We start from the raw sequence: 27,884 nt of genomic DNA on the forward strand, positions 1-27,884 counted from the left end.
AAATCTATTGCATGAATTACCATTTTTCTGTCAAACATTACAGCCAGGTCCGTAGACAGAACACTAAGATGTTATCGTTTAAATAAGGGCAGGATAGTTTTTTAGAGGGGTTGGCGCAACTTGAATTCACTTTACACTCATATATACATACAACAAACAATTGCAAGTTTCAGGGGACTGGGCCCTCCTAGCCACCCTCTGGCTTTGAATCTAATTTCAGCCTACCCATTTCAAAACTTCACGCTACGCTACTGAATATGGCTGCTGACTTTCACAAATCAGATCAGTTGTTGATGGATTTTATTATAATTTAAAGTCATGTATGCTGTTTGTTAGTCTTCAGCAAATAAAATTCAAATTTTATTATAACTCACTTACAATCCTACACACAAAAAAGGGGGTTAAATATCTACAATATGGGTTATAGGTTAGCAGTTCAAAATCTAACCACTTTTTAAGTAAAAAAAAAAAAAAAAAAAAAAAGCTTATATTTGAAGTCCATTTATTCTATTTTCTTCAGAGGTTATTGGCAACACTGCTCTGAATGGTAGTTCGGTTCATGTGGGTTGCCGGTAAAGCTTATTTTTTATTTATTCGCCTGTTTTATATGCAAATGAGAGTATTTTCAAGTACACATACAGTTATTAAAATTATAAAAGAATTATATATATGCATAAAAACTTACAAATAGAGTAATACATACATAACAATAACTTTTATAACTTCATACATTTATAACATAATTAACAGAAGATACTTATACAGTCCTAAAAAAAAAAAAAATAACAAAACTTATATACCGAGTAGTAACATTAACCACTAAGAACTTGCGAACATCAAATTTAAACATAGAATATGATTTATTTTGCTTTAGAAAGTTAGGAAACTTACTGAGAATTTTTGTACAGTTAATATATACGCTTAAAAAAAGTTTCTGGGGACAACATGCAAATAATCCGGAATTAGTTATTAGCAATAAGGGTTACCCAAAGACAAAACATTCCTATTGTAATTAGATGTGAAAGTTAAGCTTTAGATACAGAGACTCGTGTTATGGTGTGAAAGTAGTAACACCTCTCATACCATACTTTTCCATAATCTACTTATTATACTATGCTATAGAAATGACGCTTCTATTAAGTTATTGTACACTTAATTATTTAATGACTGCAAAAACCACAAAACAACCTGTTAGGTGGCCACTAAAAAGCACGGCTGCTATATAAGCGAGTCAGGGCAGGGCGAAGCTAGTGGCCACGCGCGGATGTGTATGCGGGTAAGCGAAGGTAAGGAAAATAAGTGGGTTTTGGTGATGATACGAGTTTCAGTAGCACTTGGCATGGTTTCATACTAGTAACGCTCCAGTTGTAAACATAAAACAGGTTGTGTGTACTGTGCAGTAATATACCGCAGTAGAAAATAACATCTAATAGAGTCATCTTTGATATGCACTCACTCATTTTATCCGTCGTAAAACACTTGTAATGATTTTATACTAGTAACCTTACACTTGTAAAATTAGAATACAGCTCTATTACTTTGTATTTAATTCTGTCGGCTGCAGAAGTTTGTTACTTATCATGTTTTTTCATACAAAGTATTAAATTTTACATGCAAATCTTCCAAAACATGGTATGCCAAAACTACACCAGCACCCGTTAGAGCTGGTCAAGTTTAGGCACATTACATTTTTCTAAATTTAGAGGGAAAATTCAATACTCTGCTTTAATGACATATTCAGAGGGAACAAATTTCTGGAGACTGAGAATTAAATAGTAAATAATACATCTGTGTTTTATGTTTAAAAGTACGTAAAATTTGGAGGAAAGAAATGGTTCATAGTTTTTTTTTTTTGGCCTATGTTTAGCAGAAGGGGTCCAGCTCTTTTCTCTAAAAAATGTTACAATTTTGGTAAATTCTGCTCACATTCGGTTAGTTTGGGGTAGGGTTGGTTAGTTTAAGTTAGGTTAGGCTAGTTTAAGTTACGTTAGGTTAGTTTAGTTTATGTTATATTAGTGTAGGAGTCTCGCATAATTTTCCAGAAATGATAGAATTTCGCTTATTTGTACTAATATTACGTTAGTTTAGGTTAGTTCAGGTTAACTTACGTTAGTTTATGTTAGGTTAGGTTAGATTTGGTTACGTCTAAGTACTTGTATCTCTCATTTCTCCTGTAAATTTTGCGTTTTCTACGTGCTTCTGGACCGCTTGTACTAACCATACCCCCCTTTTTTTTTTTTTTTTTTTTTTTTTTGGTAAAATTCCTAAAACTAAATAAGTTTAATGTGTTATTTAGATTTGATAAAAGTTGCGTCGTGTTAGTACTATTTTAACTGGAGGCATGCTGACGTCACACATTGGAGTGTAATGAGGCAGTTAGTTATATCTATCGATAAGTGGGAGTTGTATGTGTCATTTTGATTTTCAGTTTTATAACAACGTGTGTTGGTGAAATAGAAGAGATATTACATCTTGTGGAAAAGAACGGATTACTGAAATTGAGCACAAAGTGCGGTAAATGTGAGAAGCCATTGAAAATAAAGAAATGGAGGAAAGGTTTCACATTCAAATAAAAACTTCTCGTTGATCATCTGAAATAAATGTTAACACGCAGATGGTTATGTATCGGACGCATGGGCGCCCGAAGAAGATTTTCCGGAAAGCGTTGTTATATATTCTTTGTTGTATTGGAAAAATCTTAAGAAATTTAATACATTTTCGTCTGAGGATCGGGCACCACCCTGCCCTACCATAAACGAATCAGTTGTCCATAGATTCCTGAAGGTAGTGTCAGAGTTGTAAACTGTAAAGTTATCACAGTACGTCTCTTAAGAAAGGAATTAACCTAGGATGTAGGATTTTAGATTCCTGGGCTTTCGGCATCTATGGCCATTTAGCCAGTCACGTCTGAGGGTTGACGTCTCTCGGTGAGTACACTATTCCGGGAAATGAAGGGAGAAAGGATTGGTGAAGGAACAAAGCGACGTAGGTATTGTATGTTCGGTAGCGCCCCGGCATTTGCCTGATATGAATGAGGAAAACTTCGGAAACCTCATTCAAGGTGGCTGGCCTAAAAAAAGCATTTACACTTTTTCGACCGAGTGTCCCAATCGGAAATCGAACCCGGAACGCTTATACCGAGGGCAAGAGCGTTAGGGGCTACTTTACGCGGGGCCACACAGATTAACCTAACATAACTAGCGACATCCTTTTTTACGTGCATTTTCACCTTTGGTAATGCGCCTAGGGACACATTCCCCGCTACAGTTCTGTCGCTCCTACTATCTCCTGTCATGACTCGGTTTGATAGCAGTCGTCCCTTTAGGTGGCCACCTAGTACAGGTTGGTTTCTGGTTTTTAAACTAGTTTATATTATATACTCTTGGACGCAATATTTACACTGTTATGTCCTAAAGTGAATGTGTACTGACGAATTATTGAGAACCATTTTCTAAAGTAGTGACAGTAAATTTCTGAAAATGACAAAATTTTAACATTTTTAAGTCTGTAAATACTCAAGTTACTATACGGCACAAATACTAATGTAAGTCACTAGATATAAAAAGTGATCATATTATTTACTATGTTGTGCCGGCGGAGTATTTTTTTTTTTTTTTTTTTTTTTTTGTACGTTGTAGGAAAGCTGTATCTTATACAGTATTTACAAAACTAGTGTTACTAGTGTGAAACAATTACAAGTACCTTACAAACTCGTATTACTCTGAAAAATCCGTGTTTTCACTACCTTTGCTTACGTACATACTCACTGCAACTGACACGTGAGGTCTTCGAAGGAACTTCTGAACCGGCCTAACAGTTTTGGTCTGCCCTTACTCAGCTTTCTTGCTTTTAAATATCCCCCTAGCATAGGTTTGTTATGTTTTTTAAACTAGTTTTTATAGTGTCGGAGCGCTGTATTTCGTAAGCAAATCGTGTAAAAATTGTTATTTTTTAAAAATTAATTTTTGTGGTCCTTTGAACTTTATGTACGATAAGTAGGTAGTTTCATGTCAGTCTTTTCTTCTTTTTTTTTAATTACAAGAAAAGAAAATTAGTGAAAAAATTATAACTTTTGAACAAATATTTCCACTAATGTGCATAAACTTGATCTGCACGCTATTGTGTTGTAAAATCAAGTAAGATTTCTGCGTAGATTTTACAAATTCATGTTTCTTTAAAACAGGATATTTCAAAATATTTTCCAGTGTTAAAACGAGAAAATGCTAATGCAACACCTAGTTGTGACTGTAATTAATATTTAATCCTGGTCATTTTCGTTGAGACAATGAGCACTGAGTATTCGTTCATTAATATGAAAGCGATTTTTAATCTACATTATGTTCTTTGTGCTATTTTATTTTACGTTATTATTTCCTAAAATAATAATTTTAGTTGTATTAATAGCCAAACACACACACACAAATAAATAAACGAATAAATAAATAAATAAATAAAAGTTCTGTGCATCGGACTTCAGGATATAGATTCGATGTATTTTGTAACGCAGAATCCAAATTTCGAAACCATAGGACAATCTATGTTGTCATTGTTTTTATGGACGAAAAAACTTTTGCGAATTTTGATAGGGAATATACACGTAACACAACGATGCCAAAGAACAAACCCCAGGGTATGGATTCTGTGTGTTTTATTATGCAGAAACCAAATTTTGAAAGTGCAGATTGATTAACCGTTATATTTTGTTTTGTGGGTGAAAAACTTTTGCCCTCCCATCCAAAATCGCTTGTTTTTCGCCCATAAAAGAAAACTGACACGATAAATAGTCCTGTGGTTTGAAAATTTATATTCGGCGTATTAAAATACGTCGTTTCCATACTCTGGGGTCCTCTGAATAGAACTTTTTTTTTTTTTTTTTTTTTTTTTTTTGTATGGCTGGCTTACGTGTTATCCTTGCTATCCAAAATGGGCAACGTTTTTCGGCCATGAAACAAAATAGACAAATTCAGTCATCCAGGGGTTTAGAAATTCGGATTCAGCGTAACGAAATACATCCAATCCATACCTTGGAGTGTGGAGCAAAGAACTTTTATTTTATTTTTTTTTATTTTTATTTATTTATTTATTTATTTATTGTGTATGGCTGTGTAATGTAAGTACTTTATAAGGTCATCCTTGTTGTAATATGGACTGTAGCATGGTTGAAAGCACTCAGTTTTGATTACCATTTTAAAAAAATATATATATTATCAGGGATTGTTCCTCATATTTTTAATACTTATATATATTGTCCTTTTGAAATAAGGCATATATTTCTTCTGTAAAGTTTACAAATGTATCGCCTCATAAGGCATACCCTCACTGAGCAGCCATATTCGAGTTATTCCGGGTACTGTGGCTGATAACATTGTAGGTACTGAACGTTAATATTAATTCCCTACTGTGGATAGACGAGTGAGCCTCAGGCTCGGGTGCCAAATGTAAAATGACCTCTAAAGCACAGGTGTGCAGAAAATTGCATATGACATTAAGTGTCAAGCATGTAAATTAGGCTGAGGCCCTGTAGAGAGAAGAGGAAGGCGTACCAGTGATGGTGAGGTATGTCTCTCTCTCTTCATTCGACAGCAGTCTTACGTCACACCAGGGAAGACTGTCTGTCATCGTGGGTCCCATGAACTATAAACTTTTTAGTTGCGGTAGAGACTGAATAAAAAAAAATGTAGAGACTCTTTAATAACAAAATTCAATTTGATAGATAATCCAAAATTCTCCTATGTAGATCTATGCTACTTTTAAAATTAAAAAGAAAATCCCGATTTTGAGATCTACACAGGTCTCATAGTTCATGCTTCCTACCCTGATTTTACGCTCTCAAAGTGACTCATGGGCTACACAAATAGTAGCGGCTCATGTGACATGAGACTGAGTCTAATGACACCAACAGAATACACATTAACAAGGAATATTATTTGCAGTAAGTTAAATGAAGTCGCCGAACGAAGTCCACCTGAAAAAACAGAAGTTACACAACATTTTATATATATTTTGAAACTCACCAAGCAGCAAATAACCCTTCAGGATACGTACAGGAATTGCAGTATGAAACGAACGTAGAAATAAATTTTCATAACGATTTAATATATCCTTGGCGGAATTGAATTGAACTATGTACACAAGGTTTCACAAAGAACACTGTACACGAAAAAAAAAATGATACTTATGTGGCAGTAGCTACTGTGTTTACTTATACCAATAGTTCTAGTCCACGCGTGTTAAGTTTGTTGTCTTCACAGAAATGTCCTGAATGATTCCAGTCTTCACTGTTGTCTGGTTCCTCCAATCTGCATGCATTCTTCCGTATATGCGTGACGTAATTTTATTCCACATAGTACGGTTTTTGACGATCAGTCTTGAAGATCACGCTGTCTCCGTAGATCTCTGCATTGGCATCTCTCTCTTAAATATAGAGAGTAACTGTCATCATGATCACAGTAAAGGTGACATAGGCTCGTCACGCCTTACTGGATTTGGTGCGCTGTGGTGCAAAAAGTCCCACTATTTTCAAACTTTACAGGTTAAAAAAAATATATTGTTCGTGGTGCACTAATTTGCGATGCACAGTTCAAAAAGAAAAATAAATGTTTCTGCTGACGACAGATTTACTAACATACTGTGTATTATCAAAAAACAAACTGGTTGGAAGTGTGCTCATGGTAAAGGTGAGCCACACGGTGAGTCCACCAACACACGTCACTAATATCCTCTGAGTACGTACATGTTCTCACTTAATAGTTGGTCATGGTGTACAAATAACACCCCTAACTATATGTACGAAAATGTAACTAAAGAAAGTTACTTTAAAAAAAAAATCACACTCCCGATGGGGTCATATATAGGAGATATTTCCCCGGTTGCTATCTAAGCACTATGTTGTACATTTCATCGTAGTTGCTATATACTAGCAAAGACTTGAAAACAATGTCACTTAACGAACTGTCTTGTCGTGTATCTCGAAGCGAAGTCTCCTGTGTCTAGGACCGAAGTGTCTTTTTGACTAAAAACGAAGTGCCCTATGAACAGACCCGAAGGGTCTCGTCTCTCTGAGCGAAGTGTCCTGTGACCTCCCTGGCGACCGTAGTTATTAGGCTCGCCGGAACTAGAAAAACCTAGAGTCACCTTTGGTCTACCGGTTTTCTTATGGGTCAACGTTCCCTCTCTCTTGTGGTAACTACCGAATTCCTAAATAGGTCACCACTTTTATGCCCTAATATCTAGTTTATATACACACTCTGGTGAGTTTCAGATAGTTTACATAATTCTTTGATCTTTAACGAAGATATTGATATATAACGCTACATATGTTATGCACCGGAAGATTATGAACACAATTAAAAAAACAAAACATATTTAAAAAAATACACGTTCCCCCTTCCATCAAGCACTCACGTGACAGGTGGAGCCATCTATAAACAAACCCTGTCTGAAGCGGGGTGTAATCACAATACAAACTTGGACTTAATTTTACTCATCCCTGCTTATTTGACATATATACTGCAAAATTACACATTACATTATCAACATTATACAATTTACTTGATAAATATATTATAATACATGACTGTCATTACCTTATGTGGGGATAATTAATATATTTGTCTTCCGGATACATTGGTTGGCAGAAAGCCTCTTCCATCTTTGCAGACGAACACCGCTCAACGGGTTCAAGAAACTGCCTGTAAATAGTACTGTCTAAGCCTACTAAAAGAGTACGTGATACTTTCGGACATGTGGCATACCGTGTTAAATAAACATAATTTATATTCGGTTGCATCCAAGAACCTTTAAATTTAAATAAAATCAAATTTCCCAAAACCAACTCACATTTTCAAAAACATATTACTCCGCGCCGTGGCTGACGGTAGGTCGGCCTAGAGCCGTGGCGGGGGAGGCGGGTAAGGTGACAAAATACGTCATCGAGTTCGTTTGTAACACCTTATTGTTCCCAAAAACCAACACCAATGTGTGACTAGTATACAATAGCCATGTTCACGACTGAACGGCGCTATATCGGAGAGTAGCCAACCCATCTCTCATCCACTAGTCCTGGACATACAATTGTAGTTCTGCGTACCACTATCTCTGGATAGTCCAATCTCTAGTCTTGAAAATCGTAGTAAGCTGGAAACAGTTGTACTATACCAACTGCTGTTCGTGTGTGTTCCGCTGGAGGCTATGAGTTCGCTGAACTTCAGGTTGAAAATTTAGAAATCTTCTCCAGAAAAAAAAAAAAACTTAGTACTTGAAGTTCTTCCATCTCTTCTCATGAAAATGATATGAATTCAATACAAAGCATATACATATTGTTGGCTTTTAACATTTAATTAGCATGATTAAATATTTAAATTATTTTATATAAAGTATATATGATTACCAATTTACATATAATTTCCATTTTGATATGCAAAGATTTTGATACGACATTTGCATATCAAAATTTAAATGACGTACGCACTAGGTCTTTACACTACCCGACGAAACAAGTTTCACGAGGAACTTGCAACTTGTTGCATTGTATAGTTTATAATAAATAAGAATTTTCAAGATATTTGAGAAGAAGAGGACGTTTGAGCGCAAAGCCGTATATCTAAATATTTTTATTTAATTGAGTTATAATGTATTTCATATACCCGGACGTTTACGTACTAAAAGTCTTGAAAATAGGCACTAACATCTGAAAAGCTTTGTCATAGAAGTAACTGCACAGCATAAAATTAAAAAAAAAATAAAATAAATTTGACACCAATGTTCTTCAAAAAGCCGTCTTCAAAAACTAAAGTTTCGTTACGTCATAGAATGACCTTTGGTGTACAGTCATTGAAAGTCTGGGCTGCGTTAAATGCTTGGCTTAGTTCTAGTAATTTTTTGTATAATGCAGAAAAAAAAAAAAATACGGATTCTAATCATTTTGATTCTAGAATGATATATCTTGATTTCAGGAAAATCGGAGACCATGACCTGCAGAATTTATATCGAGCATGAATCTCTATTTCACTAAAATAGTATTTTTCTGTAGGCATTATATGACATTCCAAAATAAACTGAAGTTATCTTTATAATATCTCTAACGTAAAGTAATAGGCGCTTTGGATATTCATATCTTACCTTTTGGTTGTAATGTTCCCAGTCAAAAACGTTACATATTACAGTCTTCAGTTTGTATTTTTTTAGGAAAAATAATGCAAATCACCGTGACTATAAGAAAGATATAATTTCACACTGTTTCAGTCTATGATATGAACTTCTCTGTCTCTTCCACGTAATTTCGTTTCCTGAGTTCAACATTTATGTTCATAATATTTATAGTTTTTCTATAAATATTTTCCCAGCAATGCGATTATACTTTTATGTTGTCAACAAAAATGTTTTAAAAAAGAAACGTGCTACAGATGAAATTCGATGTTAATATCATTTTTCGTTTGAATAAGGGACAAGAAAATCTCAGAAAATAAATAAATAAAATTTAAAACTCTCTGCGCAAATAAAGTTTTTGAAAAATTTTAGTAACAAATAGAATTTGAAAACACAGTGGAATGAAATGTTTCAACATGCATATGTTGATAGCTCGTGATTGTTTCACTGGCAGAGCTCACTCGTGCCTAAGCGGTTAGCGTACACGTCTTTGGCGTGTGGGACCCAGGTTCGTTTCCCGGCGGGAGCTCATGTGGTTCGGATTCCATGTTAATCAGTAGGTCCACGTCTCATATAGCCTCGCTGCTGAAAGGGACGCTAAACTAAAATCAACTCAAAATTGTTTCACTGGGAGTATAGTTTAACATAAAAAATTAATTACCTTCTGTGAAAATTTTACCGAGGTAAAATGGAAAGCTCTAATAATTAGTTTAGTAGTGGTCATCTTTGAAGAGAAACTATTTGTAAAAAATAAATAAATATTGAAAAAGGAGGGTTTTCAAAATATTTCTGTATCAGCTTTTGTTTCTGTGAATCTGAAAAACTCAGTAGCAGATAGTAGTTTATTTTCTTTGTTTCTTCTTGTGCCGCGGTGGCTCAGTGGTAGAGCGTTCACCTCTGGTGTTTGGGGTCCTGGGTTCAAACCCTGCTCCCGCCAAGTGAACTTTGTGGTGGACAAACACCGTGTGCGTGGGTTTTCTCGGGGTTCTCCCGTTTCCTCCCACTTTCTTCATTCCACCATTTCATTCATCTCTCATAATCACCGTCTCCTTTAGCCTAACCGGCATAACCGTGGGACGTAAAACTCAAAAATTTCATTTCATTTTTTCATTGTTTCTTCTTTTGTTAAGCAATCTTTGGTTTCTGTATGTTTCGTGTTTTTTTTTTCATCTTCCGTTTTGGCATTTTCTTAAAGCATCTATAAAAAATTCGTTACTCCACACGGCTTCTTTTTAGTTCGTTTACTTGTTTAATCTCATAATTATGCTTCGAGGCTAAGGGTGACAGTAATGATTATTGAAATAAAAAATATAAAAGGAAATCTGAGAAAGCCGAGAAGACCCACGCACACAGCGTTCATTCACCACAAAGCTCACTTGGCTGGAATTGGGATAGATCCAGACTCTCCATGGATTGGATGAACGTTTTACCACTTAACCATTGCGAAATAGGCATCAATCGTTCTAGTATATTAGTATCGAAATAAATAGCATTCTGAGCTCCTTTTTGGCTAAGCGGTTAGCGTACGCGCCTTTGGCGTGAGAGACCCGGGCTCGATTCCCGGCGGGAGCTCATGTGGTTTAGATGGATTCCTCGTTAATCAGTAGGTTCACGTCTCATATAGCCTCGCTGCTGAACGAGACGTTAAACTCAAAATCAACTCAACTCAAATAGCATACTGTTTATTGTCTCAATGTTACGACCGTATAGTATATAGAATCCGAACCACCTTGATGCGTTAGAACTTGAAAACACACCTCCCGGGAATGATCCGAGACTAGGTACTCCAGACTCGTGTGGGCTTGCCAATAAGTCAGCGGGGATGGCCACATGAAAATAAAATTAATTATACGTAATTTAGACCAGGCCCACTTAATGATTGTGCTCCTAACAAAAGATGTGTAGTTTTGGGCTTACGCCAAGTTCCATTATATAACTCGCAACTGTACCATATATATGTACGAGGGCAGGCTGAAAAGTTTTCCTCCTGGTTAATATCCCTCTAGTTTTCATATGTAAGATATCCTCTGTTCCTTACCTACAACGCTACGTAACGTTAGTTGTCATCTGACCACGATATCAGAAGTTTTGCCTAGGATGGCGGCTGGGATGGACGTGTGGTTAAAGCAAAGAGCAGCAATCTTTTTTTTTTTGTCGGCGGAAGGACTTTTACCCGCTTAAATTTTTTACCAGGTGCAAGTTATATATAGTGAGACCTGAGAGGATGAGAGTACCGTTCGAAAATGAGGCAACACAGCACAGGAATCGACCCAAGCCATTTAAAACAATTCACAAAGGTTTTCCAACTACAAAAAATTCTAGATTTGTGTGAAGAGTCATGCTGACTCTTCTTCGATGTGAACGGCGTTTTCCTCGTGTTTCTTCCTAAAGATACCACCGCGAACTCAGAGCGGTATATCAAGATCCTAAAGAAGCTAAAGGCTCGACTGACACGCGTCAAGCCTAACAATGGAGCGTCTATTCTTCTCAATGACAACCACGTAAGCAAGCTGGCCACCGACTCAATATTGAAGTTTGGATACACTGTCGTCCCACACCCTCATACAGCCCTGATCTTGCACTCATCGAATTTTACATCTACCAAATACTCGTACAAGGAGGAGGTCCAGCGCTGTACGATCGTGGTGTCGCTCGAAAGGCAAAGATTTTTACTGTGACCCCATTGAAGGACTGGTGCGCCGTAAGAGGAAGTGCGTTGAAGTGGATGGTAACTATGTACGTAGCTGATGTTCCAGAACTGAAGCATAGATGTCAAGGTACAGATTGTTTTTTATTTCATTAAATTATGTTCACTATAACCCAAGGTATTAATAACAATCAGAACTTTTCAGCACACCCTTCTATAATGCTCAGGTAATAAAGTAAAATAAACATTGCAATGGACACAAATATTGTATAAAATCACAAATATTACATTGTACTTTTATGTACTAAAATATATAATAAAGTATCTGTAGATATTCAAAACTTGAAACGTCCGTAGAAGCCACCACATTCGTCTGAAAATGTAACTTCAAGAAATACCAATATATATCAAGATCAAAACGTCGGACCAGTGCGATCCCGTGACAGTTCGGGGCTGTTGTCAGTGTTCTCGTTGGCCTCGTTTCAAACGGGAGAGAGCGATCAATCTCCGGGAAACAGGTATATCATACCAAGATAGTTCGTCTTGTACAAGGTATGCTACTACGATAATGATGCGAGTGTGGAGAGGATTTTACATAGCTACAAGCGGATACTCGACGATGCAACGCGACTAGAGCATAGGATGACTGCCATCTTGTCCACAAGAAGATAACAAATTGCACAGCTTTGTTCACACTATTGGCTTGACGCGTGTGCGTCAACGGTTAAAAGCCGTCTGCTGCGGAATGGACTGATGGCACGCATACGATTGTGTCGGCCTCCGTTAGCCAGCAACAGAAACTTCTCAGACTGCAATGGGCACGTCAACACCGTCGTTGGCGTGGTGATTGACAAGATTTGGGACAGGTTCAAGCGAAACTTGTTCGAAAACACTACATTCAGCACGCCTGCGACGACGTTCACGTATTATTTGCAGTCGGTGACGTTCTGTTACTGGTTAATAGCAGCCGACATTTGGCATAGAAAATTTCGTTGGAATATCGCACGATTGTAATCCATACAATGAAGGAGACAGATGAGCGATGCAAATGAATGATTATGAAAGAACTGGTAGAATGACAATGTGAACGAAAATTGGTAAACCTAATTAAGAAAGAAAGAAAATACACGAACTTTGCCTTCCTTTATCAAAAGTTGAAATTGTGTATCAGTGTTATCGTTCATAGGAACTGCACCCGAAGTTCTGAAATTTGAAGTACGGCAAGAGTTTTAAGCTTTTCCTGTTATGTATTTCAAATGCCTAACAATCATCATAGTTACATGGACAATCGTATATCAAGTACCATTTGATTCTCCCTCTCTCTTTTTTTAAGCCTAACTAGGAAAAACAGATTTTAAATTTGTTAAAGTTCACGTTTGCAGTACTTTTCAATGTACTTGGCTAATTTTGCATTTGTTGTAATCCGTCGTTTAGATCACAAATCTGAAGGTATTTGGTTTCCCTTTTCACATTCATATACAAAATAAATAGTTTGCTTAAGGCTAATCCCGTGATGCCAATAGAATGAATAACAAAACACTTTTACAATCTAATTTATATGAATCCTTATTAGATTAGCAATGTATCCTACACCATTATGAAAAATAAAAGACGAAACAGGTCATTCTCATTGTGCGAATGAAACACTACAGTTGTTGTAGTTTTAGTGATTGAAGTTATTAAAGTGGCAAATAGTTAATTCAATAATTCTTTACAAAAAACGAAGTGTATTACATTAATTTATTTACTCCTTTATTGTAGATGTTATTTATTGTTTCGTCTTTAAAATCCTTTGAAAGCAAGGAGTTCGGATCCAGTGTGAAAGGGTGTAAAATATCCAATAGTATACTAAAGAAATGGAAAAGTTGTGTGTGAGAGCGTTCCATTGGATTTAGTTTAGTTAATTGCACCATCATCTGTAGGAAAGAAAAGCTTTATATATATATATATACTGTCATACTTTGCGGTATCCTAATGTACTCCATTATTTCATAATCGTTCAGTTGTACAATCGTTACAGTTTAAATTGAAAATAATAATCGCTGGAAATGTTGTTCAAAATATTACCAAACACATCTGAAATAACGGTACTTCAGTACCATTAGAATGACGCAAGCCAATATGATTTATCATTAAATAAGTCATACTTGGTTTAATCTTCTTTCACAATGTTATAATTTATCTGTGTAATATGAGTATTGCGTTCCTTTTACCACTGAGACTAAAGGTGCTCTCAGTTATCTAATATTCTAAGTAGTTAGAAGTAGTTGATTTCGATTTATCTGTATTTGTTTGCTGAGTATAGTATTATATAATGGTATATTGTCATTTTTAATGTTCTCATAGTTGTTCGTTTCTTCCATTACTTAGTGGTGAAGATCAGTTAACCAAATGGCTTTCGATCGTTTGAATGTTGCTTCGATTGAAGTTGAAACGGAAAAGGAAGATGAGACATTTGAATATTGCGAAGTGAAAATGGAAAATGAGACATTTGAAGATTGCAACTATAAACTGTGTGATAGTAATCCTAACGAACTGGAAATTATGGATCCTCTTTCAACGTGTTCTTTCTCATATTTGGAATGTTTGGAGCAAGAAGAAACTGAAACGGAGAAAGATAACGTCGTTAAACAATCCATATTAGGAGAAACTTCGGTGCCTATGTTTGTAGTTCCTATGAAAAGTGTTGACCATGATGCAGTAGGAGTAGAATCAACTAATCGCATTTTTGCGATTACTGGAAACCCTTTCGACGAGAAGGTTCAACAAAATTATCATAGAGAAATAGATAGCAATTCTCAAGAACTCAGGTACGTTTACATTATTTTTTAAGTTGTATAGTAATTATTTTTAGCACTGACAATACTTTTTTAAATAGGTATCCATCACTTGGCTGGCACAAAAAAGAGAACATATGAACAATGGTCTTTCGCAGGTCAAAATGTAGTTCCGGAGGTAAAATATCCCCCATTCGGATCTCCGGGAGGGGGATGGCTAGGAAATACTATTGGACGAGAAAGTAATAATGGGGGGAAGACAGACAAAGAAAGAAAGACAAGGAAGAGCAAAAGGTATAGGATAGTGACATGGAACGTACGTACTATGTTACAGGGAGTAAAATTAGAAAATCTTAAAGAAGAAATGAAACAAAATAATTTAGATTTGGTAGGCATTTGTGAAGTTACATGGGAAGGTAATGGGGTATTGAACAGCGAAGGATATAGAATGTTTTACTCAGGTAATGAACGGTCATAATGGCGTAGGAATAATTCTTGGAAAGTGCTTAAAGGAAAAGGTAGTGAAAGTAGATGATAGAGTTACGATGTTAAGACTTAAAGGGAGAACGAAGGATCTAGTGTTGATACAGACATATGCACCGACGACTTCGCATGCAACTGAAGAAGTAGAGGAAAATTATAAGAAAATAGAATAAATTATAGATAGGGAGAAGAAGGGTGCATGTATAATTCTAATGGGAGATTTCAATGCAGTTGTGGGAGAAAAACGGGAAGGTAGTATCGTAGGCAAATATGGTTTAGGCGAAACTAATGAAAGGGGAGAGAGACTGGTGAATTTCTGTAGACAGAATTCACTAGTAATTGGGAACACTTGGTTCAATCAGCACAAGAGAAGAAGATATACATGGAAATCACCAATAGACGGCGGAAGATATTAGATAGACTATGTTATGATTCAGGACAGGTATCGAAATAGCTTAAAGAACGCGAAGACCCTTCCCGGGGCTGATATTTTCTCTGATCATAATCTTGTGCTGGCCAAAGTAGATATTCAACTGAAAAATGTAGGAAATGTCCGTATTTTAACTCCGTTACATTTCTGCTATCAATATCAGCTCATTCGAAAAGTAGAAAACAAAAAATTCTTACATTGGCTGGGAATCCTGTAATCAGTGAATGAACAGTACGCTATTGCATGTAGCAGTTTCGAGGAAGTTATTACACCACCCTGTTCGACTTGATAGCGAGTGAAATTTGCAATGCTACTTTTTCCATTGAACTTGATAGAAACTCGGATACTCTCCGGAATATTAAAAAAAAAAAAAAAAAAAAAAAAAAAAGACTTTGAGTGTTTCTACATTTACAAACACAGGGAAGATGGCTGACCTGTTCTCCAGCAACACATTAGATAATTTAACAAGAATTATAAGTTTTTCAGAGGCTAGGGGCACAGAATTGTGCTTTGGTCCAGGTCTTAAAAAAAATGTAAATCTGGTCCTGACAATTACACACGACACAGGGAGAAAAATCAGCTTTTCATCAGATTAAACTGACGAACGTAATTTTGGCAAATACAGCCATGTAAATAAATATTGCTAAACGCACGAAGAATATTGAAGGTAGATTGTACCACTGATTTAAATAATTTGCATATTGTTTTCCTGTAAAGCATTTTTATAGCACATCTTAAGTTTTTAGGCATCTTTAGTCCGTACAATTAATTGCAGTGTACGAACAGAGAAAAGCAGCTGCTGCTTCGTGAACTTTCGCCTATTATATAATTGAAAAAAAATTAAAATTAAATAAAATGAAATCTTTTACTTTTAGTCTCACGGTTATGCCAGCTATGCTCAAGGTGACGGTGATGATGAGAAATGAATGAAATGACGGAATGAAGAAAGTGTGAAGAAACATGAGAATCCCGAGAAAATCCACGCACAAGGTGTTTGTCCACCACAAAGCTCACTTGGCGTGAGCTGGGATCGAACTAGGGACCCCATGCACCAGAGGTGAACGTTCTACCACTGAGCCTCCGCGGCCTATTACACTTTTGTTCATAACCAGGCTATAGTTAAATCCGTTGTGTTGGAAAGTTGAGGAGGGGGTGGGGAGATCTGAGGGGTCTCGTATTCTCATGGAGAAAATATGGCAGGTTTATTTACGCTGGAAGATGTTAATTTCATGTAAGACATTTTGAAACATTTATTATTTCATACAACATGAATTGTATCTGTGTTTTAAATTAATAGACCCTTTTTGGTATTCATATTTGACGAACGTCAATCTGGCTTCTGGATGACTTGATCTACATTTGTTCATTTGTCTGCCGAGGTCCTTCATGGCTAAGCGGTTAGTATATGCGTCTTCGGCGGGAGTGACCTGGGTTTGCTTCCTGGAGGGAGCTCATGTGGTTCGGATTCCACTTTAATCAGTAGGTCCCGTCTCATATAGCCTCGCTGCTGAAAGGGACGTTAAACTCAAAATCAACTCAATTCGTTTGTCTGCCTCTACCACACACTACAGGGTACAACTTTCGGCCTTTTAAGTTAAAATTTTCAGAGTACACGCACGAGACACACTAAATTTCCTGTATAGATTTTGGCGGCATACCAACGTAAAATGTCAAAATGGCGGCCATTTTTTCAAAACAGCGAGTATCTACGCTACGAAGCGCAATTTTAAGTCTTTTAAGTTGAAATTTTGACGGTGGAAGCACAAGATATGCTAAATTTGCTGTATAGATTTTCTCGGCGATCGAATGTAAAATTTCAAAATGGCGGCCCTTTTTTCAAAACGGCAGTGAGTAGATAATTGTTGCAAGTTGTGACAATGACAATCTTGAAATATAAATCACATTTTAATACTTTTACCCCAAAGACATTGAAATATTCGAAAAAAACCGATTAAACCCGAAAAAACCCATATGGACCCAGGTGGATTGGGCTTTTTCAGAAAAGCCCGGGTTTTTTCAAACCCTGTTAGTCAGTATACCAGCGGGGAGGGCTTTTGGAAGCTTTATTGCCACTCAATGGTGATACGTTACACAAGCGTTCAAATGTTATAAAGCAGTTTTTGTGTTGGTAAATTGGGGAGCAAACAGTATATTTGCAGTAAATATGGTCTAAGCATGACCTGGTATTTTGTTAACTCATACCGTTTGTTAACTTATACCCATCCGAGACAAGTAACATTTCGATTCTATGAGGTTGCTTACTTGATGATATATAATTATATATTACTAATTATATATATGATGATATATGTGTTACTTAATGATATTAAACTTAATTTTCTTGAGTTCTTCAATGTCTTTTACCTCTCTTCAAGAGAAATAGTGAAAATTGAGACCTGGTAGTCTTTTTTTTCTGGCAGCCGTTCTTTTCGAAAAGACAGCGGCAGCTGATAATTAGTGACTGAATGACGGATTATCAGTTTATATTTTTGACGGTTGTCTCTAGCTCTTCATTCACGCGTTACGCCACATAGAGATCTATCGCTTTTCACTTGTGTGGATTTCGTACTCCTTTTTATTAGCACATTACTAAATATTTTACAAACTGATATCGGACGATTACTTTACGAAAAGGCGAAAAGGATATGAACATTCTTCATAGAGCTGGGTGCACAAACCTTTGTTTTACTGTAAGTGATGGATATCTGTATTCGTGATAGTAAAGAAAATGAAGTTACCTTCATTGTAGAGAATTTACTTCATAAAAAAAATATAATATTTTGTCAATATTGTATGATTAATTGGTTATCAAACACATTTGCAGTTGAGATGTATTTTATCATATATAAAATTAGTTTGGCATATACATTTCTAATTACATGCTTGTATTTATTTCAGTAATTTCACACCCATCCAAGCATAATTGATTATTCTAGAGATTTTCAACTGATGAATCGTAGAAGTATTTGTTTTGGAACTAAAAATAAATAAATAAATAAAAAAAACAATATAGACAATAAACGTTAAATTTTAACACCAAACAATTAAATTTGAAATTTATGTATGTAACAAATATTACACTTTTAAATATTTTATCGCATCTTCATGTTTAAAAGATAAATAAGAAATATCTGAGACCGAGTTTCGAACCCTCGATCTTCAAGTTTCACAAGTTCTTTACAAATACTTAGTGTGTCCACGCTCGGCTACCGTCGGTACTTCTTGCAGCTAGTGTCTATATACAAAATGGACGGAAAGTGCAATTCCCTCTATACAGATCTGTAGGAATTGTGATGGATCTAGGCTCACTTTTTGGGCTTAGTTTCTGGAAGGGATTCTAGATTTCTGTGAAAGAAGTGTACAAATTGTGATCATGTCGACTTACTAAGCTCTAAGTTCTCCTGAAGGATGAAAGAAGGAAATAAATAATTAAATAAGAAACTGTAACCCAAGAACAGCTGAAAAATAAGAAAAAGAAAATAACTAAAAACTCCAAGTGTTATTCGAACCAGGTTCAGAAATTTTGAATCCCAACACATCGAAGGAACTAGCACGGAAAGCTATCGAAAAAACAAGTTGTATTAATAGCAATGGAGCTCCTTAAGCACTTCTTTTGCGATTTGTTTTTAGTCCAAAAGCCTGTGTGTTTTCTTTAAGTGCAACAAAATTTTCTGTATTGGTAAGCTACTATTTTGTTCTAAAGTGACATTGCATGGGGTAACAAACTATAGAGGTTAAGATTTCAAACAGCAAACAGCGAAGTGTGTTCCGAATGGTTCACTACTCGGACGCTCCCTCCTTCGAATGCACTGTTTTCAAAATTCCTATATTAAGTAACTGAAAAATTCTGGCGAGCAAATATATTTTGGGGAACTGTACATTAGAACTCGAATATTGATTGTAGTTAGTATTAGATGGCAATCTATAATGTATCGTGGTGGACACAAGTCATTGATCAGGTGATGGCGACTGCATTGAAACAAATGCAGAGTATGACAAATCTGTCATATTTGTAGTTTCGAGTGGAGAAGTAACAAACTTGTGAACCAAAGATTTAACAACAACTTAAGTTATTAATATAAACTTTGCCGAAGATTATTCACTTATATCATCATAAAAGAAATACAAAAGACGTTTTGAAACGAAGAAAAATAACATACAATTTTGCAAGCGGAGGCAAAGAAACCTAACTTAACCAGACTAAAAACGAATGATTAAGTGCGTAGTGATCGTGGTTCAGTGGTCAAGGTGCTCGACCAGTAATCTGGAGGTTCTTGGATCGAATCCACATCGGGCATTTTTTTACTTTAGGATTTTTGATGGCGATTCATCGGCGATGACACACGTTTATTATATTCAGATATTTGAGTACACGGATGTTTCAATACTTGAACTATCAAATCTTCAGGAATAGTAATAGCAATAATAATAATAAATTAATTATATTAATAATAATAATTCTCTCTTAGAAGATTAAAAATTAGAAACTTATTGTCGCTCAGGTCATACCATTACGAGCAGAAATGTGACATTTGAGAAGAAAAATATTTCGGTTTTGTTTAATGCAGTGGCGAAGCTTTAATCTCACAAGTAGGGTAGACCCGATAAACTAATAACACAAATAACTTTTAATGTATCGTAAAATGTTCACAATTATGGTCAAAATTGTATTTTCCTTATTGGGTAAAAAAAAAAAAAAAAAAATCCCAAATCTATTCATTTCAAAGAATTTCCTTTGTTGTATTTCGAACACTGTTTAGATTTAAATTTATGTGCATTTATACATAGTAGTTTTTCGCTGTTCTTTAACAAGAAAGACTGAATATTTTATAAGCAAAAGTAGACGGAAAATAATCTATTATTATTATTATTATTATTATTCAAGAAATATTTACACGAAGCAAAACACGCAATGTGTATTAATCGAATATTGCCATTTAGCTCCACTACAAATTTTAAAGTGCAGTTAATATTTTCTTCTGTCTGGGATTTGCAGGGGGGATGAGACAAATTTCCTCCTCACATGTTGTTTTCATTTTCTGCATATTTAAAAATGGAGGGAGAGATAAAGAAAGTACATTCTTACAGTAAGCTGTCAAATTTCCTGTTTAACCGTTTGTTACTTGCATCTCCCACTTTAAAGTAAGTACAATACTGCATTTAATTAATGTATCACGTGATAATGACTTCATTAGAAATATTAATGCCCAGAAGGGTCTTCGTTTGAATAAACGGAAGATATTTAATATTGTATTCCATGCAGTGGTATTTTAAAAGGGGTAGCTTCGGGCCTAAGCACTCACCGAAATTTTATCGGAAATTTTTATTGTTTTATGTACGAGGGGGAGTCTAATGAAAACCATAATTATTTTTTTAAATATTATTTATTGGTCACACAGGGTACAGAAGTAAATCACTTTTCAACATAGTCCCCTCCTCGTTCAATGCAAGTCCGCCAGCGCTTCGGAAGAGCCTGAATACCTGCAGAAAAAATCTTTTGGGCGATGGCGCAACCACTCGTGCACCGCGTTATGATGTGCCGATCCATGACTCATGTGTACACATGCTGCAATTTCGTCTATTATCACACGGCGGTTTTCCAAAACGATGGCTTCAACAGCTGCAATGGTCTCTGGAGTCACTACTCGCCAAGCCTGGCCGGGGTGTGGAGCATCGGCCACAGACGTAACACCATTTGCAAATTTCCGGCACCATTCATAGATTTGTGGCTGTGACAAACACGCATCTCCATACTGAACCTTCATTCGCCTAAATATGTCAATCGGTTTCACACCTTCACTTCGCAAAAACCGAATCACAGAACGCTGCTCCTCGCTGGTGCATGTGGCTAGTGGGGCTGCCATTTTGGAACTGTTGTGGCGCCGGTGTTTGTGCATCTGCCGGCTGCTGCCACCTAGGAGACATCCGGCATACTATCGTAAACAGGCATGCCAACTTACAGCTCACTGGCGCCATATGCGGATTTTTATTTCTACTTTTATGGTTTTCAGTTGACTTACCCTCGTATATTGCAGAATTTTCACATTTCCGGGAATAAAGTTATCAATGCTCCTCGGAACAAAATCGTAAATACGCCATAGATTCTATGAAATGGAAAACAACTAAAATTACACATAAATATCATTATTTTATAATGTACGGTAGTGTTTGGTAAATTTATTTATATGTTTAATATATCAGACTTATATTCTACAAGCTGTTATAGACTAGGCCCTATGTAGGGGAAAATAAGAGCTAATCTGAATAACTCCTGAGAGTATATACCAAAATTAAACAAGTTATCACTAATAGGAATACATAATTTTACACAGAACCTTCTTACTCTGTATTAAGGTAATTATTTTATAACATATTAGCAGTGAAAGATGCCTTCAACGCTAAAACTAAACACCCAGAGGCGAGCCTTCGCACCTCCTAACAATGCGTGCAATCCGCAGCAATTATAGATTCGCTCCCTGAGCAGCATAACATGTAAACCCGTCTAGCGAGCTGGTGAGGCTCAGATGGAAGAGTCTCCAAGCGTTTCCAACCTACTATTTTGTTACCGAAAAAAAAGAAATGTTGAAGTATTGATTTTATTTTATAAGAAACAAATAGAAAGAAAATATACGGTAGAAAACAGGGTAGGCCAGGCATCAGTGCCTCATAGTTCGCTTCCACTAGTTTAATGTTACCCACGAGAAGAGCAATTTCTTATCTCGATTCTAAAACAAAACCTCTATAGTTTTTACGAAATTGGGATGAGAATTAACATTTTACATTCGAGACGGGACAAGGCTAACTCAAGTTATCGTCTCGCTTTTGAATCATGTACAACTTCTTGGCACCTTCTTCTACATTTGCACGACTAAAACTTTTAACTGACTCTTCAGTCTTTACTTGAATTACATTATATTGATCAATGGACATGCTCTCAATCTGCCCATACTCAAAATCAACGTGTTTTATTTTACTGTGTTTTATTTTGATGGCTGGCGATTGTGCACCTATGGATACATTGACTTTACATTGCTCTACAGACTGTTTTTTCAATACCTTAACCGACGCCTTTTCAAATACTGGAGTTTTAACCAAAAGTGGAAGCAAATGCTCACAGCTAACGTAGTCTGAGGTTTGCAGAACGTAATTTTTCTTTAATGCCATCTTTACTGACTTTATTTGCTTTTCATATCTGTTATCAATTTGTTTCCTAGTATCTGTACTAATGTCTACTATTTTACTTTCCAAAGATTCACGCAAAACTTGCACTTCTTTACTAGTTGACTTAATTGCGTCCATCAATTACTTAACATCTCTTCGTTCCATCTTGTTACGCTTCAACAAGACAATTTTACACCAGGAATTTATATAGGCACAGAGTTGCTTTAATGATTACGTTGTCACGCCCTGAAGTCACTGTCACTGATTATTAACCAACGGTTCAGTGTTTGTGTGTCTATTAGGAGCGCCATTATTTGTAATCCGATTCCAGTTCCTAGTGAACGTAAATCCTATTATCCGTGTTCAATTCCAATTTCATCTCATAAACTGTTCAGAATTTTATTCTATATTTCCACATTGAGATTCGAACCAAGACCATGAATCACTCAGTGACCAGATCCTCCAATAGCGCGAACATGCTAAGAATCACCATGTGAATAACTATACGAAACACCGGTATTATTTTCGTTCAGGTATTCACATTAAAGCACAAACATCACAAAATTAACATGCAGATAACTTATAATTAATCATGCAGTAAGAGAGGAACACTTTCATTAAGCAAGTCCAATTTAGTTTAACATGTATATTTTTCGGGCTGTCGTAATGACATTTGTTGACATTCTGTGATTTTGCACCGAAAGATGTACTCACACTAATGCAAATGTTCACGCAATGCAAATGTTCACAGTAGTATACTTTCTACATGAAACTTTAGTGGAAAGCTTTCGTTTAAAATTTGGGTACTTGCAGAGGTGTGTTGAAGGTACGGAACCCCTTCCCCCAAATCCCTACTTTTAAGTAAGTTTTGCTAAATTTTATTGCAACTTAAAGAATTCTAATACCGTTATTATTATTATTGTTACTGAAGTGTTGTGAATTTAATGGTTCACCCTGTTCCACCCAGCTCCCGCCTAGTGGGCATTATTCTGGTCAAACGCCGTGTTTGTAGGTTTTCTCCGGGTTCCGCTTCCTCCCATTTTCTTTATTCCAGTATTTATTTCATTCTCATCATCGATGTCTTCTGTAGCTTAGCCGGCATAATCATTACTTAAGGTGGATTACCCCTCGGAAGTCAGTACATATTTTAGCTGGCTCCCTTAACTACTGCGCAATGAAACGCTACATATTATAAATATTGTACTGCAAGACAGAGTTATGTTTCAGCTGCATCATAGGACATTGATTTATAACCGCCACCAGGTTATAGAAGTATTTTTGTGGACACTCTGTATATTTCGTGAAGACAGTGATTATTATTTTCGATTTGTACTTTATTCTGCAACGCATATAAGTTCTTTCTTTGGTGGGAATTGCTTCTTTCCCACACAATTGGACAAAGAAGTCTTTCATCGTTTTTTCATATATATATTTAAAACATTGCTTTTGCTGAGAACATTTCAGTTAGTGACTAACCATTTCAGTGTTTCTCCCTGACTTATTATATGCACAGTATATATTCTATAGTTATTGGGAACTGAATTAAGTGTTTTCTTTAATCGCTTATGGAAACATTATAATAGATTGGAGAAATACGGACTGACCAGATGTTTCAGTAACCAAAGTGGCACCAACTGCGTTGTATTCCAGCCCGTTATCTGTACTTTCTCACGCCAGTGTTATCGCCGTGTCTAGTGCATTATAGGCAGTTGACTAAAATTAACAGAAATTGTTTTCTATATTCTGTTTGTATGTGCATACAGGTGAGTTAACTGAGTAATTTTTGAAATGAACTGCCAACACTTTTCTGTTGACCATTGCAATCCGTAGCTTGAGCTTGGACGCTCAGGGAGTTTGACTACAGGTTTGGAAGATGCAACCACGCATCTCGCGTTGAACTTCAAACATAAGTTGTGTTAAGGGGCACAAGCTATTTAGCCGATGAAGGACGATTACTTACGGCTAGCCCCAATCAGTGAAATCCCAGGTCCTCAGACCTTGTGCGTTTAAAACGTTATATACGCGCCCTCCAATATCAGAATTCAACTGTGAAGACCTTCTTTTCGTTTATTTACTCAAGATTTACTTTTACGCTGCAGGACTGTTCAGCGTAACAATTGGGTTCATCGTGGGACGATCCAGACAACTTTTCCCCAGTGCGAATCCCCCAAGTGTGTTAATGGTGTGAGCAAAGTGTTTCTAGTGATACCTGAATTATAATCATATGTATATAGAAAGGGCTATATTTCCTGAATAGGGCAAAACGTAATTTCAGCGGCAAAATTTATTAGTGTCCAGTGTTGTGTTCATTTCTCTTCGTTATTTTTTTTTTCCAAAATAGTGTTCTAATAAATAAGTATAGTGTCATTTAACCCAGTGTGTTTTCGTTGTATGTATGAATGGTGTTTGTGTGCGTTATGGTCTGGATGACCGTCTGATCGTCCGTGAGGTTTTCGAGACGAGACACCCGAACCTCTCGGCGCCTAATGCTCATATCATTATTGAGACCGACGAGCTTTTTGGGAAACAGTTTGTAACCTTTCTTGGAGAGGTCTTCGTCGTCCTGTCCAGGTAAGTTAAAGTATCAGGAGTATACTTATTGGTAATACCACGAGCCGAGGACAGCGACCAAAACCCTGCCGGTTACAAATAAATGTTCGCCCGAACAGTGACCCGACCTCTAGTTGGTTACAAATAAATGACGCCCGAACTACCGACCCGAATCGAGACCGTTGGTGCTCGAATACTCACAATATTTTAATATACCATTTCTTTTTCAGCTCAGTACCAGAAAAAAAAAATCTCTTTTAGGTGATTTTAATCATACATTCTTGTGATAGTTCATTTTATTCTAATTGTATGTTTTAAGCTTTATTCTTGTTCAAGATGGCACACCAGAGACTTAATGCGATGGCTAGGGTGATTTCACTTCTCGAAGAATCGATGAGAGACAATAAAAAGAATTTTGCTCAATTTAAAGAGAATTTTGCTAGATTAGAACAGGGAAATAAAGAGAATATTGAAGATTTAAAAAAGGAAAATAAAGAAAACCTAGATGGATTAGAACAAAGAAATAAAGAGAATATTGATAGATTAGAAAAAGAACTAAAGAGTGGATTAGGTCAAAAGATAGACACTTTACGGGACGTGTTTCGTGAAAATAGTCAGCAAACTGAAAATGCTGAAAACAAAACACCGGAATGTGAACCCCAGTTACAGTCAGATGTTCCTACTGGATACGAAACACCGGAATTTGAACCTCAGTTAGTGACTCATATTCCTAGTGTAAACAAAACATTGGAATTGAAACCTGAGCTAGAGACTAATATTCTTAATGAAAAGGAAACGCAGGAATCTGAACTCCAACCAGAGACAGGTAGTCTAAACCAACCTCGTAACAAATCTGGCAACGATTTTATCTATTCAGAATCTAGTGACGTCGCTTGTAGTAGAAGTAGTGAAATCCACGAACATATGATTGTAGACGACAGAGGTCGTAAGCGTACAAGAATAACTACCACTAACCACAGAGTGAAAAAGCGCAAACGAAGTTACAGTTATTGCAATAAGCAAAGATACCAAGATCAGATCGTAAACAATACGAAAATTAAAGGGAATCAGAACCAAGACCGCACTCGAAAAGGCAGTAACAGAAACAGAAGGAGTCGTAAATCACGGCCACGTAATCTGAGTTATCACAAACGAGATAGGAAACGCAACTTGTGTGAGAACATTAACAGTATTTTTGTACATAGAGCTAACCATCGTAGAAATAGACGAACAAACCGTAACTATCAAAGTAGAAACAGTAATCATAGAAAAAGAAAAAAAAATAACTAAGACTGTATGTTGATACAAAATTTTCTCCTAGGAAAGCGACGCATTTCTAAGCGATAAACATGTATTCATTTTCTTTCTTTTTGCTTTTAGTTTTTGATCGGAACACTTGAACACGAAAAGAGAACTACGCATTGTTTTTAAAACTCCTCTTTGCTTCCAGCTTTTAACTGTCCGGCAAAGAGTAGATAACATGTTTTTCTTTCTTTTTCTTGTTTCGATAAGGCAGTCGCCAGACTGTAGAATCACTTGTGTTTATGGTTACGAATAACGGGTGATATACAGCTGATTAATTCTTTTCTTTTTTTCTGTCTTTGCTCCGTGTAGCAGTTCACACCTCAGTCAGCTGTGTATGAGTGTTGCAAACTTTATCATTGACTTATTATTAGTTTAATGTCATTAATTTTTTCTTGTTTTCATTTCAGATGTTTGCATTTAGATTTTTTAGTAAATAATTAACATATCCAATACGTAGGGAGATTGCATTTATCCAAAAGCAATTTGAACTAGTGGCGCAGTTCCGTACCCTCAGCTAGTGGGAAGATGTTTTGGCGTTATAATATATATTTTTATTGTATTTTAAATTTTAAATTCCTTTTTAGGATCCCTTCCTACTTTCGAAATTCTTAAATACGCTATTACATGTTATTTACAATTAATGTTTGATTTTCTTTTAGAAAAAAAAAAAGAGAATAATGTATCCAGATGCGCAGAATCAGAAAAATTTTAGTTGTTACTTATATATATAGTTGTATGTTTATAAATAAAATTTAGTATGTAATCACATACGTAGAGGGACCGTATTTATCCAAAAACGGTTTGATATCTTGGCGAGATATCCGTACCTTAGCTAGTGGGAAGATGTTTTGGCGTTATAATATATATATTTTTATTGTGTTCTAAAATTTTAATAAAAAAAAAAAAAAAACTTTTAGGATCCCTTCCCACTTTCGAAATTCTTAAATATGTTATTACATGTTATTTAGAATTAATGTTTGATTTTCTTTTAGAAAAAAAAAAATGTATCGAGATGCCCAGGATAAGAAAATTTTTAGTTGTTAGTTACGTATATATTTCTGTATTTGTAAATGAAACTGAGTATGTAATCTCATGCGTAGAATATGAAACTTTACATTTATAATCAACGTTAAATTTCTTTTCAGTGTTAATCTTAGATTTTCGTTTTCATTTTGAAGTGTTTACTGTAATTTTATTGAACCTCATTTACGTCATTTACCCGATTTTGACTTTATTTGAATTTCCAGGATGTGACATGATATATTTTGTTCGAAGAGAAAAGTTTAGAACGGAAAGTAGGCTAAGCCTTAAACAAGTGATAACAGACATTTCCTTGTTGGTAATAGAATGTGCAGGAATGTCGTGTGAATAGTATAATTCTCCG

General features: G+C 35.9%; 1 protein-coding gene across 3 annotated transcripts in view; it reads left to right on the forward strand.

Annotated features, from left to right (window-relative positions):
• Window positions 1-491: 491 nt before the first annotated feature.
• LOC145674327 (uncharacterized) overlaps window positions 492-27,884 on the forward strand; it is a 53,202-nt gene continuing 25,809 nt past the window's right edge. The window contains exons 1-2 of one of the 3 annotated variants that reach the window (XM_081744252.1): window positions 492-572; window positions 14,165-14,604. In XM_081744252.1, the coding sequence (XP_081600378.1) occupies window positions 14,186-14,604 (419 nt within the window). In that variant the 5' untranslated portion in view covers window positions 492-572; window positions 14,165-14,185. Of the gene's footprint in view, window positions 573-857; window positions 1,287-10,110; window positions 11,925-14,164; window positions 14,605-27,884 lie in introns of those variants that run through there. The other 2 variants (XM_081744254.1, XM_081744255.1) reach the window with 2 other exon arrangements.

The sequence above is a fragment of the Thermobia domestica genome, chromosome 17 (genome assembly GCF_964235325.1).
Source record: "Thermobia domestica chromosome 17, izTheDome1.hap1.1, whole genome shotgun sequence".
In the NCBI taxonomy this organism is placed as follows: domain Eukaryota; kingdom Metazoa; phylum Arthropoda; class Insecta; order Zygentoma; family Lepismatidae; genus Thermobia; species Thermobia domestica.